Source organism: Procambarus clarkii, chromosome 87 (assembly GCF_040958095.1).
Source record: "Procambarus clarkii isolate CNS0578487 chromosome 87, FALCON_Pclarkii_2.0, whole genome shotgun sequence".
NCBI lineage: Eukaryota > Metazoa > Arthropoda > Malacostraca > Decapoda > Cambaridae > Procambarus > Procambarus clarkii.
In genome coordinates, this window is record NC_091236.1 from 5,880,984 (window position 1) to 5,901,735 (window position 20,752).

Here is a 20,752-nt window from a genome sequence, read left to right on the forward strand (position 1 = left end):
ACAACTAGGTGAATACATATATATTATATATATATGTCACTGGAAATAAGGGCGTATATTACACTAAAATGCTAAGGAAAGAGACCCCTAGTAGTAGTAGTAGTATAGAATGTGGTTGAATTTAGGTAAATATTATACAATTATTGGGCGCCCCTTGTTAGGCGCGCCCAGCCCCCCCCCCCTGGTGGCCATTGTGCCCCCCCCCCCCCCCCTGCGTGAACACACTAAACATTTGGAGCAGGTCGGCGGCCTCCACCCAGCGTCCTCACTCACCCTGGGACGACGGTTCGAGCCCACCGTCCTGCTCCAAAAATTTTTTCACAAATATATCATGCTCTTGTGAGATCCTTGTGTATTAACCAAGAGGGTTAAATGATACTGCCGTCTTAGATAAAAATGTTGTTGGCAAAAATTGTAATACATATTTTCCTTGTGTTTTGTTGCAGCATTGGCTCTGTTTACGTGCGCCTCTTGGGCAGACCTGAACGGGGCGGGGCACCTCGGCTTCCACCAATCACTGACTTCCATCCACGATGACGTTACCAAGAGACAGCCAATTGCCGTACGATCCGCGCGCGGCGCCCGCTACAGATTTGGCGGGAATGTGGCCTCTGGAAGCTTGTCCAAAGGCAAGGACAGTGCAGGTCACAAGGGCCTCCCTAAGGTCACTACCCAGTTTTATAACGTCACGGAGGTCACTACCCGGGTTAATGGTGCCACGGAGGTCATTGACCCGCTTAGTGACACTACACAAGTCAGTCCCCAAGCAGATGACGTCACGGAAGTCAGTTCCCAAGCAGATGACTTCACGGAGATCAGTCCCCAAGCAGATGACTTCACGGAGATCAGTCCCCAAGCAGATGACTTCACGGAAGTCAGTCCCCAAGCAGATGACTTCACGGAAGTCAGTTCCCAAGCAGATGACTTCACGGAGATCAGTCCCCAAGCAGATGACTTCACGGAGATCAGTCCCCAAGCAGATGATTTCACGGAAGTCAGTCCCCAAGCAGATGACTTCACGGAAGTCAGTCCCCAAGCAGATGACTTCACGGAAGTCAGTCCCCAAGCAGATGACTTCACGAAGATCAGTCCCCAAGCAGATGACTTCACGAAGATCAGTCCCCAAGCAGATGACTTCACGGAGATCAGTCCCCAAGCAGATGACTTCACGGAGATCAGTCCCCAAGCAGATGACTTCACGGAGATCAGTCCCCAAGCAGATGACTTCACGGAAGTCAGTCCCCAAGCAGATGACTTCACGGAAGTCAGTTCCCAAGCAGATGACTTCACGGAGATCAGTCCCCAAGCAGATGACTTCACGGAGATCAGTCCCCAAGCAGATGATTTCACGGAAGTCAGTCTCCAAGCAGATGACTTCACGGAAGTCAGAACTATGCCGATTGACGTCACTGAAGTCACCATCAATTTTGATGCGGTCATGGAAACTACTGGCCAGCTCAATGACGTTACGTTAAGTAGCATCTCGTCTATTGAAGAGACATCACTCAATACCGGAGAGACATCAACTAGTAGGCCTACCTTGACCAAAGATGTCACGGAAGATAATATTCAATCTCATAACGCCGATCACATCAGACAAATTAATGACATCGAAGATGTCAGTAATGGCCTTGATGACGTCAGCGCCGTCACCAACGAACACGATGACGTCATCGACGTCACCCGTGTTCATGACGTCACCGCCATCAACACCCACCGTAATGACATCACGGAAACAAGATCTCAACATGGAGGTGCCAATGAAGTCGATGCCCATCCTAATGACATCGAAGCCAGTGACATCACAAGATCCAATATTGGCGAATTTGTGTACATCAGAGAGTCCGAGGGTCAGGCCTCTGCAGGCACTCTGACGCAGGCGAGTGACGTGTTGGACTCTGGCCTGCACTCTGGCCCTCTCACGCACTCCACCGCTCACCCGGGCAACTGGAAGCAAAGTTCGGCAACAGAGGTGGTGGCAAGGGGTAACGGGACAACAGAGGTGGTGGCAAGGGGTAACGGGACAACAGAGGAGGTGGCAGGAGGTCACGGGAGAACAGAGGTGGTGGCAAGGGATAACGGGACAACAGAGGAGGTGGGAGGGGGTCACGGGACAACAGAGGAGGTGGCAGGGGGTCACGGGACAACAGAGGAGGTGGCAGGAGGTCACGGGAGAACAGAGGTGGTGGCAAGGGATAACGGGACAACAGAGGAGGTGGGAGGGGGTCACGGGACAACAGAGGAGGTGGCAGGGGGTCACGGGACAACAGAGGAGGTGGGAGGGGGTCACGGGACAACAGAGGAGGTGGCAGGGGGTCACGGGACAGGGGAGGTGGTGGCAAGGGGTAACGGGACAAGGAAAGTGTCAACAGCGGGTGAAGCAACAGAAGAGAGGGTGCCGGCGGGCGGTGAGACAAGAGAGGGCGTCAGAGCGAGTAAGACATCAATAAGGATAAAAGACACTGCTGGCAGAGGCAGGAAGACAGCAGACAGAGCGCTCAAGACGACACCAAAGGGTCCTTCAACGGAGAGGCCAACCAGCACAGTGATAACGACGCTTACAACGGGGACAGCAGCAGACGACGACACAACGGAGGCAGCAACAGACGACGACACAACGGAGGCGGCAACAGACGACGACACAACGGAGGCGGCAACAGACGACGACACAACGGAGGCAGCAACAGACGACGACACAACGGAGGCAGCAACAGACGACGACACAACGGAGGCAGGCATTACCCTGGACGAGCACGGATTCGTGGTGTCGCTGTGGGAGGAGGAGAAGGTGGATCAGGAGGACGATCTCAGGATCTACGAGGCGGTCGTCACCAGCATGGCGCAGTGGGAACTACACAAGCTGAGCAAGATGAACAGGTGAGTGGTGTGGCTGTGTGGTGTGGCTGTGGGGTATGGTAGCGTGGCAGTGTGAAGTGTGTGGTATAGCGCGGAGCTGTGTGATAGCTGTACGGGGTGTATAAGCTGCTGTGTAGTGGTGTTGACATGTGCAGTGTTGCAGTATGGTGTGGGGGGGAAACTTGTGTTACACATACAACATACAATTAATGTAGTGACCCCGTGATGACCTCTGGTGCCCCAGCTGACCTCCGGTGACCCGACAGGAAGCGTGTGAGGCGAGACGAGGAGGTGGTGTGTTACCCGGACCTCGGCTGCTTCAGGGATGAGGGCCCCTTCGACTACCTCGACATGCTTCCCTCTCCACCTGAGGAGGTAAGTGGCCCCCCCTAAGTGGTAAGTGGCCCCTAAGTGGTAAGTGGCCCCTTAAGTGGTAAGTGGCCCTTAAGTGGTAAGTGGCCCTTAAGTGGTAAGTGGCCCCCTAAGTGGTAAGTGGCCCCTAAGTGGTAAGTGGCCCTTAAGTGGTAAGTGGCCCCCTAAGTGGTAAGTGGCCCCTAAGTGGTAAGTGGCCCCTAAGTGGTAAGTGGCCCCTAAGTGGTAAGTGGCCCCTAAGTGGTAAGTGACCTCTAAGTGGTAAGTGGCCCTTAAGTGGTAAGTGGCCCCCTAAGTGGTAAGTGGCCCCTAAGTGGTAAGTGGCCCCTAAGTGGTAAGTGGCCCCTAAGTGGTAAGTGGCCCCTAAGTGGTAAGTGACCTCTAAGTGGTAAGTGGCCCCCTAAGTGGTAAGTGGCCCCTAAGTGGTAAGTGGCCCCTAAGTGGTAAGTGGCCCCTAAGTGGTAAGTGACCTCTAAGTGGTAAGTGGCCCCTAAGTGGTAAGTGGCCCCCTAAGTGGTAAGTGGCCCCTAAGTGGTAAGTGGCCCTTAAGTGGTAAGTGGCCCCCTAAGTGGTAAGTGGCCCCTAAGTGGTAACTGGCCCCCTAAGTGGTAAGTGGCCCCCTAAGTGGTAAGTGGCCCCTGAGTGGTAACTGGCCCCCTAAGTGGTAGGTGGCCCCCTAAGTGGTAAGTGGCCCCCCCTAAGTGGTAAGTGGCCGACCAGGGAATAAGTGGCCGCAGAGTGTGGGTAATTAGATCGGCAAGTGTCACACACACTCTGGAGACCCCCCCCCCCCCCTCCACATGACCGGGGGGGGGGGGCAACACCATGACGTCTTGAGGTTATCTTGAGATGATTTCGGGGCTTTTTAGTGTCCCCGCGGCCCGGTCCTCGACCAGGCCTCCACCCCCAGGAAGCAGCCCGTGACAGCTGACTAACACCAAGGTACCTATTTTACTGCTAGGTAACAGGGGCATAGGGTGAAAGAAACTCTGCCCATTGTTTCTCGCCGGCGCCTGGGATCGAACCCAGGACCACAGGATCACAAGTCCAGCGTGCTGTCCGCTCGGCCGACCGGCTCCCTCGTGTTATAGCCCCCCACCTTATACTGAGCGTGTACCCGTAGACGCTCAGAAGGTGTGGGAGAGAGACGGGGTGGGTGAGGCAGCAGATGGTAAGAGAGAGTATATACTCCACAGATCAACACCAGGTTCCTGCTGTACACCCGGGAGAGAGGCGAGAGGGAGAAGGTGATCAAGCCCCACAACATCTCTACCATCGTCAACTCTCACTTCAACATCTCTCGTCCGACCAAGCTCCTCATCCACGGCTTCGGTTCATCCTGCAACAGTGTGTGGATACGAGAGATGCGGGTGGCTCTTCTCACCATGGTTAGTACCCGCTTATAGCTCATTCATACCCACCCTACTACCAATCAGGTACCCGCTCTATACCCCGTATACCCCAGTATCCACACTTCCACTCTGGTGCACCCACTACTACTAACAGCCCCATGCACTTCCACTCGGGTACATTTCACCATCACTCAGGTACCCGCAATACCACTCTGGTACTCTCCAGTCTTCTGCTAGCTCCCGTTTCTCTTCGTCCATTGATCCTACCCCTTAGGGGCTTGAACCCCCCCCCCCCTTTTCCTGACTACAGATCTAAGGGGTGACTGTTTTATTAAGAATTAAACATTTATTAAAATGTCAGAAAATTATTGGCCTTAGCTCCAGTCCAGAAGTTCCCAATCTTTTACACCTCATTCTCCCTTATCCAACCACGTTCTCACCTGTGGGCCCCTACAACCGCGTTCTCACCTGTGGACCCATACAACCACGTTGATGGAGCTACCACAAATGAAAGCAGCCATTGCTGCGACACATACACACACACACACACACACACACACAAAAACACACACACACACACACACACACACACACACACACACACACACACACACACACACACACACACACACACACACACACACACACACACACACACACACATGTCCCAAGCCTCGGGTTGTTATTCTCTGTTAAAACCGCATGTGAATGATGGCGGACATTCAGTTCAGCACACTCATAAGCAGTTCATATTTTGTTAGAGTACAACACAGTACATAGTATTACACGGGGTGTATGGACATAGTACAGTACGTAGTATGGATCCATCGGGGTGTATGGACGTCCGCGGGCCAGATTCACGAAGCAGTTGCGCAAATACTTACGAACGTGTACATCTTTCGTCAATCTTCGACGGCTTTGTTTACATTTATTAATCAATTTGCAAGCATGAAAACTTCCCAATCAACTGTTGTTATTGTTATAAACAGCCTCCTGGTGCTTCGGAGCTCATTAACTGTTTAATAATTGTAAACAAAGCCACCAAAGATTGAGAAAAGATGTACACGTTCGTCAGTGCTTGCGTAAGTGCTTTCGTGAATCTGGCCCCGCGTGAGGAGGAGCGCCTGCTAGTGTGTACAGCCCAGGGCGACCCAACACGCCGAAGAGTCCGCACACTACTCCAAAGGTTTCTTATGAATGTGTCGCCTTATTGTGACATCTTTGTCAGATGTGGCGTAAATAGTCCTCTTTGCAGACGAGGAGTCACAATAACGTGGCTAAAGTATGTTGACCAGACCACACACTAGAAGGTGAAGGGACGACGACGTTTCGGTCCGTCCTGGACCAGTCACAATCAACTTCAGAATGGTCCAGGACGGACCGAAACGTCGTTGTCCCTTCACCGTCTAGTGTGTGGTCTGGTCAACATAGTCCTTGTTGTTCCACTCACTTGTTTCAGACTTTATATTAGATATCATATACCACTCACGTGATAATCACTCACATGCACCTTGTAACACTTTTCCAGCTGATAGGCGTCAATTCAACATATTATATAAGATTAAAGTTTGTAATGAAAAGCAGCGGTGTTGTGTGTGCGTCTTAAATCCATTTCTGAAGAAATAGACCGTAGATTTAAATTAATTTACTAAAATATTTGGTATATTAATTATTAATTTTTTTAATAATTTATTGTATCGGATGATAGGCAGCCAGTGTATATATACATTTTAGGCTTATATCGAGCCCCCCCCCCCCGCCCTCTCATGGTGGAACTACTGACCCGCACAGGATGTAACCCCACAACAACCTGACTCCTGGGTACCTACTTATTGCCAGGTGAACAGACGCATTAGGTGATAGCAAACGCATCCAGCCATTTTCGATCCGGCCGAGATTCAAATCCGGAATTTCTGATTGTGAGTCAAGAACTTGTACGAGAACCTTGTACTTGTATCCCTTCCAAGTGATGCATTATCAGGTGGGGAAAGCGCCAAGCCATTACGACTATGTAGCATTTTGAAGGGGGGTCAGGCTAAAGATTTGGGATGGAACGGGGGGGAAAGGAATGGTGCCCAACCACTTGGACGGTCGGGGATTGAACGCCGACCAGCATGAAGCGAGACCGTGGCTCTACCGTCCAGCCCAAGTGGTTGAGTAAGGGCAACGCGAGGCGCTGCACCATAACAAGGCTTCCCTCCTCCCCCACAGATGGACGTCAACATCATCTGCGTCAACTGGCAGAAGGGCGCCGAGGTCCCCAACTACGTGAGGGCCGCCAGCAACACCCGCCTCGTTGGTCGTCAGGTGGGTGGTTGGTGCTTGTTGCACCGTCAGTTACTTACCTCCGTCAACAATAGTGTATCCAGACACCATTTGGTCCCACTGGCTCCTTCATTAACCGTACAAATATCAAGACTGAATAATGTCCAATATAATGAGACAATAATGAGGGTAGTGTGTGACGAGGGTGTTGCCGCAGGTGGCGCTGCTGCTGGAGACGATGATCGCCAACCTCAACACCACCCTCGACGACTTCCACCTCATCGGCTTCTCGCTGGGCGCCCACGTGTCCGGCCACGCTGGCGCCAGGCTCAAGAACCTCTCCAGGATATCTGGTGAGTGGGGCTCTTGTAGCTCATCACTACTCTGCATGTTGGGGACTCCCAGTACAACCACTCCTCAACTTTTCATTCGTGTCTTCAACACCTTCACGATCTTCATTTTGTACGCCAATCTAATTTCCTTTGACTTCAGGCAATATTAGAAGTCTGATGGTTGTGATAGTCAATTGATAATAATATTATAGCAATTATGGCATTATTTATTTTCTGATACAGTCAAATATTGTAATGTGCTTTGCCTAAAGGAGTTGTGTGACACACGCAGGTCTGGACCCGGCTGGACCGCTGTTCGAATCGTACTCGCCGTCTGTGCGTCTCGACTACACTGATGCACGCTTCGTTGACGTCATCCATACCAACGCTGACTCCCTCCTGATGGGAGGTCTTGGAGCCTTCGAGCCCATGGGACACGTTGACTTCTACCCTAATGGTGGGAGGATGCAGAAGGGCTGCGCTAACCTCTTTGTGGGTGGGGTCTCGGACATCTTGTGGCGTGAGTCCTTGTTGTTGTTGCTGCTCTAGAGCGGCCACTTCCCGTATTTCTCCTCATGACTCCTGCCTTCTTCCTTACTTTATCTATTTGTCTTTACGCTATATTCTCATTGCTCTCTTTACCTATGCTGTGTTCTATTAACCTGCATGTTGTATGTGTTGAGTATGTGTGTGTGACACCTTGTTCTTCCTGAACCATCTGGCCCGACTCACCCTGTGTTACACACCTTGTGCTATCATGAGACTTATCCCGTGTGTTATACTCACCATGGAGCAGCTTGTTCCAGACATATCCTGATCATATAACACCCCTAACCTTAACCAACGCCACCACCAGGGCTCGCTCTACACACTCCAGTTTCCTACAGTGCAAAATGATAAAGAGTTTGTTGTTGTTGGGAGCAGAGTGGGAATAATAGGGCAGTGACGTGAAGTACTATGTGAGCACCACGTGTGATCCCGACTCGTCCTTCCCCCACAGCCACCGAGGGCGACGGCCGCTACCTGTGTAACCACCGACGAGGCTACAAGTATTACCTCAACTCAGTAGCACCCATCTGCACCTTCCCGGCCTTCGTCTGTCGAGACTATGAGACCTTCCTCAAGGGCGACTGCTTTCCCTGCGAGTCGTGTGGCAACATGGGCTACTTCTCCGACAAGGCTGAGGGACGTGGTCAGCTCTACCTGGTCACCAGAGACACCGAGCCCTTCTGTGGTGCGTATTGTCCACACACTTGCTTCTGTGAGCACCACATGTACTCAACCACATCCTGCTGGGTATCCACTCAAGTTTGCCTATATTTTGTATGGACATTCAGCTCTTCTGTGGCAGGTACTGAGTTTTTTTCAATCCTGACCTGAGCTCTAGGTATAGCAATTATTGTGGTAGGATCCACGTACATCCATTGTTGTGGTAGGCACCAGGTGCCTACCACAACCATCCTACCACGACCATTACTGTTTTAGGTACTATGTGCATCAACACTGCTCATAAGCAGCAGTTATATCTACACCTGTGGTAGGCATAGTGTATATATAGCCACACCTGTAGTAGGCATAGGGTATATATATATATATCCACACCTGTGGTAGGCATAGGGTATACCGTATATATACATCCACACGTGTAATCAGTGAGTATATGCACTTGTGTGGTACTGAGCCAGTGTATCCACTCACTGCGCGAGAGGTGCCAGAGAAGTCGAGGCCTTGTCATCAAGAATACATAGATACATACATATAATCTCTTCATCAAGGTTAACTACTGTAAACTAAGCACAAGAGTGTTACCGGGAAACAATTGTGTATCATTTATTGTGTCACTTGTTGATGTCTTTCCCCTTGAGCTCAGGTTTGTTATACTGATATTTGGTGTTGTGATCGCGTTGCCAGAAGCGTGTTTTTCCCACAAGACTTCCTGGCATCTACCCAGTGGGCAGTGTGCTCCAGTAACGTCAGATCAACGTTACTAGATCATACCCAACGTTACCCACTGGGATAGTAATTATGGCCCCAAAAGTCTTCAGTCTTTCTCCCCGGACAAAAAGTGCATATGTCTTCAATAACTACCAACCTTGAAGCCCCGATTGCGGGATAGAAATAGCCTAAGATACACTATCCCTTTGAGATGTATTTCTTTCTTGTCTCAATAAACATACTTGAACTTGAAGCCCCGATTACTGCCCTTGTTTACGTATAACTTTGAGTTCTACAAGTAAGGTGTTAACGTGTGTGTGTGTCCGGCAGCTAACCAGTATAAGGTGGCGGTGCACCACTCCGGGGGCCCGCCCGCCGACCCCGTCACCACCTACGGCCGCCTCGACATTACCTTCATCGCTGCCGATGGTATCAACGAGACTCTACAGATTAGTCAGTAAGTGCTTCTTGCAGCGTCTTCGTCTTATCTCGCGCTAGTTTGTCTTCTTTGTACGGCTTGGTGCCTTCTTTTGATAATTGTATTTTTTGTAGCGGCGCTAAAAACATAATATGCAGTTACTAATAAAATGCCGTCATGTGACCCCCATACTGACACTGCTTTTTATAGTTTTAAATCCTATGGCTTTCGTCAGTGGCAGGGTATGTGCGAGGCTTTATAGTACCTCTCGTTCTCAATATATATCTCAACTAATTTGTTACCTTTAAAACTTCCCCGAGACCCTGCGTTGGTGGCGTTAAAATAATAGAATGTGCACACCCACACTGGCATGTGATGTGAATAAATCGAGAGGCAATAAATGTTGAGCAACGGCAGCCATTAGCACAACTGGCCGGCCTCTCACCGTGTTGAGGAGCCGTCGCCAGGCCACACCTGGCCATCCCCAGGCCACACCTGGCCATCCCCAGGCCACACCTGGCCATCCCCAGGATTCAATCCCACAATAGTTGCCTAATTCCCTGGGGCCAGATTCACGAAAGCACTTACGCAAGCACTTACGAACGTGTACATCTTTCCTCAATCTTTGACGGCTTTGGTTACATTTATTAAACAGTTTACAAGCATGAAAACTTCCCAATCAACTGTTGTTATTGTTATAAACAGCTCCCTGGTGCTTTGGAGCTCATTAACTGTTTAATAATTGGAAACAAAGCCGCCAAAGATTGAGAAAAGACGTATAGGTTCGTAAGTGTTTGCGTAAGTGCTTTCGTGAATCTGGTCCCTGGTATCTATTTACTGCAAGGTGAACAGAGGCACTAGGTGATAGGAAACGTTTCTAACCATTTGTGCCGCCGGGATTCGAACCCGGGATTCCCAATTGTGAGTCGAGAATGAAGTCGAGTGTACTGTAGGGAAACCCCTAAAAGCCCTGTTTAATAAATGTAACCAAAGCCGTCAAAGATTGATGAAAGATGTACACGTTCGTAAGTGCTTGCGTAAGGGCTTTCGTGAATGTGGCCCCAGGCAACAGGACCTGTTGGCCCATGAGAGGAGCCGCTGGCGTGGGCCAATAGGTCTTCTGTAGCTCATATTATTCTTGGTGTTGCTATAGTGTGTTGAGTTGATGGTGTTGTTGCAGGAGTGAGGACACGGTGATGGAGGCAGGACTGACCACAGTGAGGATCCTGGTGCCTCACCCAGCCATCACTGACATCCACGCCATCCAGCTCCGCTACACCGCCTACCACGGCTGGATATACTCCGGGTTCAACCGCTGGGCCATTGACAAGATTTCTCTGATGGATAGTTTCGGCAAGATGTAAGATATATTATTTCCATCATCCTTAGTATTATTTGTTCTTTCTCCTAGTCCCTTCTCTCTCTCTGGGCGTGATATTCCTGGAGCATCAGAGTGAGTCAAGAGGCTGCCAGACTACTCTCTTTCTACTTATCCATACGGATTTTCTTTCCGACTTTCCCTCCTGTCATTTTCTAGCTCCATGTTTACCTTGCAGCACTTAACCGCTTTTTACACCTACCAGGCCCGTCTGACGTCAAACTCTCACATTGAGAAGCTAATATCAATATGCTAAGAAACTTTGTCAGGGTAGTAACTATGAACCATATAAAAAAGTCTCCTTTATGGCTACCGGGTAATCTATAAGCCTATAATAGGCTTCCTGACCTTATCATAACCTAGTGTAGTATTGCGTCGTATAGTACAATATAAACTTTGCTACAAATCTACGACCTCCACCCCCACCAGGCTGTCGTTCTGCCACCGGGGAACTACACTGATCTCAGGCAAGGCCATGCACCTCACCCTGCTGCCCGGCGATTGTCAGGTGCGGGACGCTCCCTCCCTCCTGCCCGTCGGCCCCCTACACCTCCCCCACCCGCACATCCAGGTACCTCACACTTTATTGGTATTATTATTATTATTATTATTATTATTATTATTATTATTATTATTATTATTATTGCATTTATATAAAAATAGGTACAATTGATGCATGATCTAGCGGGGAATTCAAAGGTAAGCAAAATACATTATATAATGCCTCATACGCAGAGCGTTTCGGGCATATCGTGTACATAATATAATTTATTTATAAGTTTAATGGGATTATAGTTGAAAAGATTTAGTAAATGATTTACAGGCTTAGGTGTCTCAGGTGATATTTAGAATCTGCAGGTTTAAGCAACAGTATAAATCAAGTCAACCGCTATTCATAAATGGCTGTACACTTATCATTGGGAAAGTTTACATAAAAGTAGAGTGCATTAATTACACAAGTCACAATAATAGCAGCACAGTATGGAGATGTTGTCATTATCACTCACAAACTGTATTCGTAACAACATATTCAATTTCTCCCACCCTACCCATCAACATTGGTGTTCCTCAGGGCAGCATACTTGGCCCTCTCCTCTTTCTCATCTACATTAATGACCTTCCAAATGCCTCCCAACACCTCAAACCAATTCTATTTGCTGACGACACAACCTTCATTTACTCCAGTGACTCCCATGCTCGAAATGCCACAGTAAATACTGCGCTAAAAAAAAGTCCATCTTTGGCTAACAGCCAACAAACTCACCCTCAACATTGACAAAACTTTCTATATTTTGTTTGGCAATAAATCCTCAAATCAAATAAATCTCAGGATAAATAATACCAAAATTTGTAACAAAATAGATAACAAATTCCTTGGCGTTCTCATTATCCAGAAGCTGAATTTCCAGGGACACATTCTAAATATATCAAAAAAGTTTCAAAAACTGTTGGCATTCTTTCTAAGATCAGATATTATGTACCCCGCCCTGCCCTGGTGACTCTCTATTACTCCCTTATCTATCCATATCTCAACTATGGTATTTGTGCTTGAGGTTCTACTACCCAAAATCATTTACGTCCTCTAATTACTCAACACAAAGCTGCTATTAGGACAATATCCAACTCTGGCCCCAGATATCACTCGGTACCCCTACTCAAATCTTTGAATATGTTAGATATTAAGTCACTGCACATCCTCTCATGTGTATTATATATATATAAAACGCTGAACTGTAATGCCAATCCTGACCTTAAAAGCTTCATTGAAGGTTGTAACAGAACCCATGAGCACCACACCAGAAACAAATACCTTTTTGATATTCCAAGAGTACGACTTAATCAAACTAGAAATGCTCTACAAATCAAGGTACCCAGAATGTGGAATGACCTTCCCAACCATGTTAAAGACTGTACCTCTCCCAACCAGTTTAAGATAAAAACGAAGCACTACCTAATTAACTCCCTGTAATCTACCTTACCCCTATAATGTCAACCCATGTCTGATATTTTTAAACAATGCTGTTTGTCGACCAAATTGTATTTTTGCTGTTTTTCTGCCATGTTCCCCCTTTTTTATTTTTATATTGTCTCAACACATTTTATATTTTAATCTCAATTAGTATTAAGTTTTAGTCTCTAGTGTTTTTCCTGTCCGAAACACTTTGCGTAATAGTGGCTTTAGGCATTGTATGTACTAGCTCTATCTATAAATTCAGCAATTTTTGCATCACCCCTTGTATGTATGTACTTTACCTGAATAAACATTTGTATTTGAATTTTGAATTTTGAATATACATATCATTAATAGCGGGACTAGCAGCTGGGCAGCAATCTTGATCAATCCTACATTTTAGGCAAAAAGTATTTTATGTTCTCAATAACAAAAAAACACAGGTTGACGTGTAAGATAAGAAAATGGGGCAAAAATTGACTATATAATGTTAATTATGTGTTTCTTAATATCACTTAAACTGGTTAAGGGATGTACAGTTTAATCTCATTTGGGAGGTCATTCCACAGTTTAGAATCCTTAATTGAAAGGCATTTCTGCTTTGGTTAAGTCGTACTCTTGGAACATCAGATATTTGTTTGGTGTTCAGACAAATATCTGATGTTCCAAGAGTATGACTTAACCCTCGGGTTCAACTCAAGCCCAAGGGTTGTGTTGCTGCCCTCTAGTACACGTTTAAGGTCAGGATAGTGTTTGCACTTCACAGTTTTATACATATAGAGTACACATGAGAGGTGCCCATCACTATGTTTGATAATAATAATACAACTCTACTTATTTATTACTGATATATTGATTTTTCTGATATCATTTGCAACATTAGTTCATTTTATTTTTAATACAAAGATTGTACATTGAATTTAGAGAATAATTATACTTTTCACGTGACAACTAGGCAGGTATATCGATGCAATGTGACGTGTAGCCTAACCTTCATATTCCTCACACTCAGAGTGTGCTTGGTGCTCTACACCAGAGTGAGATAATGCACTCGTGCTTGTGTCTGTTTATGTGTATCTCGCTAAAGTTATTATTTACGAGCTACAACTAATTAATTTATAACCTGAAATGTATTGCTTGAGGAGTTGAGTGAGGGCTGGAGACGCCCACAGGGGCGCTCTTGCTACACTTCTTTTGTCCAGTTTAACACTTAATTAAGACGATCTATTATTCTATGCAGGAGACCGAGAATGAGGTGCATGAGGTGTCTTCACTTCAGCTGGGTGTGACAGCTCATAAAGAGCCTCCTCACAATGCCTCTCTACCTCACAGACCCTTCAACCTCACCCACCACGTCCCACCACCCACACTCTCGCCCACTGATCCCCACGACTCCGTAATAACGCCACATCAACCACCTACATTTGTCTCCAACTCTCAAGTTTCTTCAAACCGTAAAGAAGTTCCTCATGGATTCTACAATGCCTCGAGGCTGAGGCCGCCTCACGCCATCATGCCCAACAAACTTCCCAGCAATTTACCTGGCAAGATACCCATCAAAGCACCCCCCTCAAGGTATGGTGCTGGTGGAAGTGTGGGGACTTCTCCAGTAGCAGCAGCAGCAGGTACAAGACCTGGTGATGTGGCCATGAGCAGTGAGGAGCCGGTGAGTGTCATCCCTGCACCAGACCTGGCTCACCTCCCTTCACCGCATAACTTTTCACAGGGACTTGGTGTGTATAAACATGGAAGTGGACAAGTGCCCAGTACTCCAGGCAGCGCTCATACACCTGGAACTGTACAAACCCCAGTTAGTGTACAAACTACAATTAGTGTATATACACCTGTTTATTTACATAGCACTACACCTGTACCAGTCTCCGGTGACCTTAATCATACACAAAATCACTCTGTGGTTATGACTGGTGCTCGACCAATAATTGAGGACAGCTTGACAGTGCCCACGTCACCTGCTATTGCTCTTTTACCCCCTGACCCTCTAATAGTTAGTGCCATCACCCTACCTAATAGAAATAGCATAAATAAAACCTTTTCCATGCAGGTAACTATTGTTTCACCCAACATCACCCTACATTCAAACATCAGTAGTTTGGCCAGTAACATCAAGACACTGGACAGAGATGACAACCAAGCTGACTCTCTGTTGGGGAGTACCAGGAGCCCAGTCACTCCTAAGGGATCAACTCAGCTACCACTTTCAACTCTTGTCATGCCAGACTCTCAACATCGTCAACCTGGTTTTAGCAGTCCACTTCCAGCTGCTGCTGGGACCACCACTACTAGACCACAGTGGTCCAGTATTACTAGATTTTCTGGTGACCATAACACTGATCGTGTTGACAATCTTCACCCTGCACTCTTGGTAAGGTCACCAGGGTCCCACATTCATAATCCATTACCAGTTGCAGCACAGATATCGCAAGCTAAAACAGAATTCAATAAGGACGTTCCTGCAGCCTTGAACACCAACAGCCTGATAGATGGAGAAGTCCCCGAGCGGGAACGTGCCCGTGCTCTTGAACTTGACCCTGAGCCCATCAACGCCATTAATCCTCCCAGTGTGTCACCTGATTGTTCTAGCTCTTCTTGCTCCAGCCACAATGACAAAGAGCGACACACTTCAGTGTCCTCCACACCATACGTCAGTGTTCCAACGCGTGCAAGTAGCTTGGCTCCTCAACAAACACATTTCCAGCGGCAACCTTCCCCAGAAACGTTATCCCGGGTTGACACCCCTCCGAGGCCTCACCTTGGCTATGCAAGCACCCATGTGGAGGATTCTCAGTTCACTGAAACAGAAACTGTATTTGCATCTGCCAGTAACTCTCAGCTGAGATTCCCATCCCCTCCTGAAGACCAGCCCAGACCCCTCATTCATGATGGCCCAGCGAGGGCACCGGTAACTTTTGCCCATTTACCTGCCTCTTTTCTTGACAACCCATTACGTCCACCCCCATTACGTCAGCCACCAGATACCATCATTGGTCGTGGAAGAGCACCTCAACCCACCCTTGATGCACACAGCCAGGATCCTTGGATGTTCAGACACTCACAACACCGCCACCAGGAGTCTCACATGGACCACCACATAGAAAAAATGCAAGTCTATGAAGAGCAGCCATCTCAAGAACAATACAAGACAACGCCTCAGTTACAGTACCAGCAGCAGCATCGTCACTCCCAACAACAGCAACACGGCTCACAGCAGTATTACCCTCGACACCATCACCATCACTCACAGCAGCAGCATAATCATGCTGATCACCAGAGTCATCACACAAGATCGCAACAAGTTCAGCAACTCTCAGAACATTCTTTATCCCCGAGCAATATGACACAAATGAACTTGGAGGCGGCTCCTGAGAGACCTGCCCGACCTGTCCCAGCTCCCGCGCCTTTCTATGTCCAGCTTCTTCCTCCAAGTTTTAGTCACTTGCCCCACCTAGAGACGTTTTCACTGCCCCGAGAGTCCAGGAAGGCATCAGAAGCCGCTAATAGGAAGCGAGGTGTAAGTGTGGGCGGTCGAGCTAGCAGAGGCCGGAGCCTGTCATTGCCTGCACCAGGGGGCCGGGCGGCCGTGTTCACCCCGCTGGTGCTGCAGGTGCAGGATGACCACCGAGGCAGATACATTCCCCTCAGACACATCCCAGATGCTTCTCTCCCTACCTAAATAATGTTATTTATTCAACAGTTATAAAAGTCAAATTATACGCCTCCATATTCTGGATGAAACTCTGCACTAAATTTGATACCGGAGGAAAGTCAACGTAAGCACCCTTTAACAGATGAGTATGATACAACCTCATTTATCACTTTAAAATGTTCTTATGTTATATCCATTATTTCAGTAATTTTTCACGTTTCCTTATGAGTCAAATGTGACAGTACAAGAGCACGACAATACTTGTACTTACTCCTGACTGTTGCTGTTTGTGAAGGTCACAACCGAGCCTTCAACTGTGTATTGGTCGCTATCGTCATCTTTGTTAACCTCTTTGCTCACTCTATGGGTACAAAGTGCCATTTTCTGAGGATGAGAAATATTATTTGTACTATATGAGACCTGCAAGTGTTAGTCTCCCCGAGGTGTGGCGAGGCTTCCCCTTGTTAGGGTGTGAAGAGTCCGCTCACTACTTCTGCTTGCTTATACTGTTTGTTTGGTCTTGCATGCATAAGTCAAGACACGAATGTCTGTGATTATAGACATGTTGATTGTTTTATTTACGGTTAAAAGCCATTTTTGGAAAAGCAAAATGATGGCACAAAATAATCTTTACAGTTGTTGGGTAATTATCCTCCAGCAGTGAACTTGCAGAGTCTCTGATGAGCAAGTTGGTCCACCGTCTGACGTCCACTCATCACCTGGGTGTAGGCTACTTGCACGTTAAACACATTTATTGTGTTAGGATATAAATATTATTTACTATAAACTACATTTCACATACAGCACCACAGGATGAACTACAGAGTATTTCTGTTGCTACCAGTAATTTAAGAATTTGTAATCAGAGACCAAATTATAGCAGCCTAAGACTTAAATCTTTTCACTATTAAGCCTAATTTAATTATTAACTTAAGATGCAGACGTGAGCTACGTAACACAATTCAAAGAAATGCTTTGTCAAAAATATCAAATATATTTTATATGCAAATGAATTAAATTAAAAACCAGATACTATTGAACTGGGCCCCTCTAAACATGACTTGGACATTAAGGTCACGAGGCTACACCTACCTCGGTACTGGATCAAAAATTCAACCATTGCCATGCAAAATTACAACGAATAATTAATTTTCAATGAATCAGTGATGTGTTTTGCCTCAGTCACAATTCGATTGCTCCAAGTGATTTTCTCATCATGCAAAGTTGTGAGGTTTTAAGCAAAGTTTTAAGCCAGACCCCAATCGTCTGGCTTAAAACACTGGACAGATATATTTTCTGTTATAACCAGTGTTGGAAGGAGGAGTACCTAGCAGTGCTCGGGTACGGCTAGGTACCATTCTCCCTCTCGTTCTCTCTCAGTGGGCAACACAGGGGTCGATCGATCCCTACCACCCTCTGACACTCCCCATACAATCACAATCCATGGAAAGTTGCCTGAGGCTAGCCGAACCTGCCTCGTCTCCGGGCCTAGGACAGACATTTTCTTATTAATAGAGATTTATTAAATGCTCTCTTAGACCTTGACAAAAGTTGTATGATACGCATTTGTATCTTTTTTATGACCAATAACTTTTCAGTTACACACACACACACACACACACACACACACACACACACACACACACACACACACACACACACACACACACACACACACACACACACACACACACAATTACCTGTGCAAGAAGTATGTTTTTTTTTAATTTAAACATACGAAATATATCGTTTTGAATTGTTTATTGCATACTTATTGCATAGGCCAACGTGTGCTTCATTGCTTCTCCCACTACATCATACAATGGATATATTCTCTTTCCCAATATATCTATATAATATTTGTGTTAACTTCAACACCCCCTCTCCTAATTTACACTGTACCAGATTCACATATACCAGATATACGGCAACTATTACACTGTCACATGTATGTGAAGCTTTGACGAGTGTTGCAGCGACGTGTGCTGTAGTGTTGCAGCGACGTGTGCTGTAGTGTTGCAGCGACGTGTGCTGTAGTGTTGCAGCGACGTGTGCTGTAGTGTCGCAGCGACGTGTGCTGTAGTGTCGCAGCGACGTGTGCTGTAGTGTCGCAGCGACGTGTGCTGTAGTGTTGCAGCGACGTGTGCTGTAGTGTTGCAGCGACGTGTGCTGTAGTGTTGCAGCGACGTGTGCTGTAGTGTTGCAGCGACGTGTGCTGTAGTGTTGCAGCGACGTGTGCTGTAGTGTTGCAGCGACGTGTGCTGTAGTGTTGCAGCGACGTGTGCTGTAGTGTTGCAGCGACGTGTGCTGTAGTGTTGCAAAGATGATTGACAAGGTCTTCCTGTCTTTGTTATTTATTTCTCTTATTACCATCAGCGTTATAAACCTATTATAGCCTATCCTTTATCACTGCCCTTGTCACGAGAAATATTACTCTGCCCCCATTATTTATATGACCCCCACTCTTGTTTGACCCATCCCTCGTCCCCCATTATTTATATGACCCCACTCTTGTGACCCATCTCTCGTCCTCCATTATATATGACTTCCCCACTTTTCTTGTAATCCATCTCTCGTCACCCCATGTTTATGTTACTCTCCCACTCTTGTTGTGACCCATTCCTCGTCCCCCATTATTTATGAGTATCATTACCATTGTTGTTATATATCAGTTGCACTATTTATACGGTTGGTGATGTAGCGTAGTGAGCTTAGTGTAATATTTATTGACGTCAGTAAGAAGGTAACCGCGGTGATGTCCACACCTGGCGGCCCTTCTGCCATGTGATAGTGAGGTCATTAGTGCAGCCATGATGTCAGCCTTTTGTATAACCGGGAAATATGGTATATCTGTTACATTGTTAAACTGATGTCATATTTCCAGGTCTCTTGTTAACTGTGGATTAATAAAGACTTCACAGACAGTGTTGTTTGGTTAACCTGGAGGGTGTTGGGGTCCCGAGGGAGTTAGCCATATCAAGAGACCCAGGGGTTAACACGACTGTGACGTGGTGTTCTTTAAGTTTACTACCTTCACAGTACGATTGATTGACTGAAGATTAGGTCACCCAAGAGGTGGCACGGGCATGAGTAGCCCGTAACACTGATTCACAGGACGAGTTTTGGGCACAGTAAATTACACCTCACGTGATGAGCATTGGGTGCTCACAGGATGAGTATGGGATGCACAATACTACCATTCACATGGCGAGTTTATGGGGTGCACAGTAAACCAGCGCTCACAGGAAGAGTATCATATACACAATAAACTAAACCCGTGGAACTGCCTACCCGCCGAAGCCGTAAATGCCAAAATATTGCCGCAATTTAAAATCCAAATAATCATCAGAGCAAATTGGGGGCAAGGGGCCTTTGATAAGCCGCCGGCTTCTTGTCCAGATCGAGGCCACTCAGGTTCAAGTTCAAGTATGTTTGAGACAAGAAAAAATACATTTCAAAGGGATAGAATAGCTTAGGCTATTTCTAGCCTAAGAGTAGCTTAGGCTATTTCTAGCCTAAGAGTAACTTAAGCTATATTTATGAACTGGCGTTACTCCTGCTTTTTTTAAGGATATACAAATACAAATATTTATTCAGGTAAAGTACATATATACAAGGTGAGATACAAAAGTTGATGGATTTATAGATTGAGCTAGAACATACAATGCCTAAAGCCACTATTACGCAAAGCGTTTCGGGCAGGGAAGCTATGGCACTCCAGAGATTTATTGAACAGCAAAGCTATGGGAAGTGCAAGGGCATGGGAGGCACTCTTGTATACCATCGATGGTACTTCACTAATGTTCCCAGCTTTGGTTTTTAGTGAGTGAATGATGGACACAACATCGGTAGGGCTGATCGGTGAGAGGAGAAGAGAGTTTGAGTAGCTGCCTGAAAGCTATGTGGTAACATGTGTCTGGGTCTGTGAGATTTTTCGGGCAAGATTAACACCAATCGATGAAAAGAAGTTATTAAATTCATTTGCTGTTTCAAGATCTGTTGGAGGTGTGTAATCATCCTTGGATGGTTATCCTCGTCTTCCAAGACAATAAAATTACCAAAAACGAGGCAATAGAAGTTGATAAGTTAAGTTTAGTTTTAGTTTAGTTCATTTATTATGCACCCCATACCCATCTTGTGGGCGGTAGTGGAAAGGGTTACAGAGGCACATAATGGGCTCAGGGACTGAACCCCACAATTCATTTAGCTAAGCAAGTTACAATCTTGAT

The 20,752-nt window shown here is 46.7% G+C and overlaps 1 protein-coding gene across 1 annotated transcript in view; it reads left to right on the forward strand.

The window, feature by feature from the left end:
* LOC123746947 (uncharacterized) overlaps positions 1–19,447 on the forward strand; it is a 70,703-nt gene extending 51,256 nt beyond the window's left edge. The window contains exons 2-12 of the mRNA XM_069317338.1: positions 447–2,877; positions 3,123–3,231; positions 4,425–4,616; positions 6,792–6,887; positions 7,063–7,198; positions 7,470–7,697; positions 8,178–8,411; positions 9,443–9,569; positions 10,711–10,890; positions 11,338–11,479; positions 14,100–19,447. Coding sequence (XP_069173439.1) covers positions 447–2,877; positions 3,123–3,231; positions 4,425–4,616; positions 6,792–6,887; positions 7,063–7,198; positions 7,470–7,697; positions 8,178–8,411; positions 9,443–9,569; positions 10,711–10,890; positions 11,338–11,479; positions 14,100–16,550 — 6,326 coding nt within the window. The 3' untranslated portion in view covers positions 16,551–19,447. The remainder of the gene's footprint in view (positions 1–446; positions 2,878–3,122; positions 3,232–4,424; positions 4,617–6,791; positions 6,888–7,062; positions 7,199–7,469; positions 7,698–8,177; positions 8,412–9,442; positions 9,570–10,710; positions 10,891–11,337; positions 11,480–14,099) is intronic.
* Positions 19,448–20,752: the final 1,305 nt, after the last annotated feature.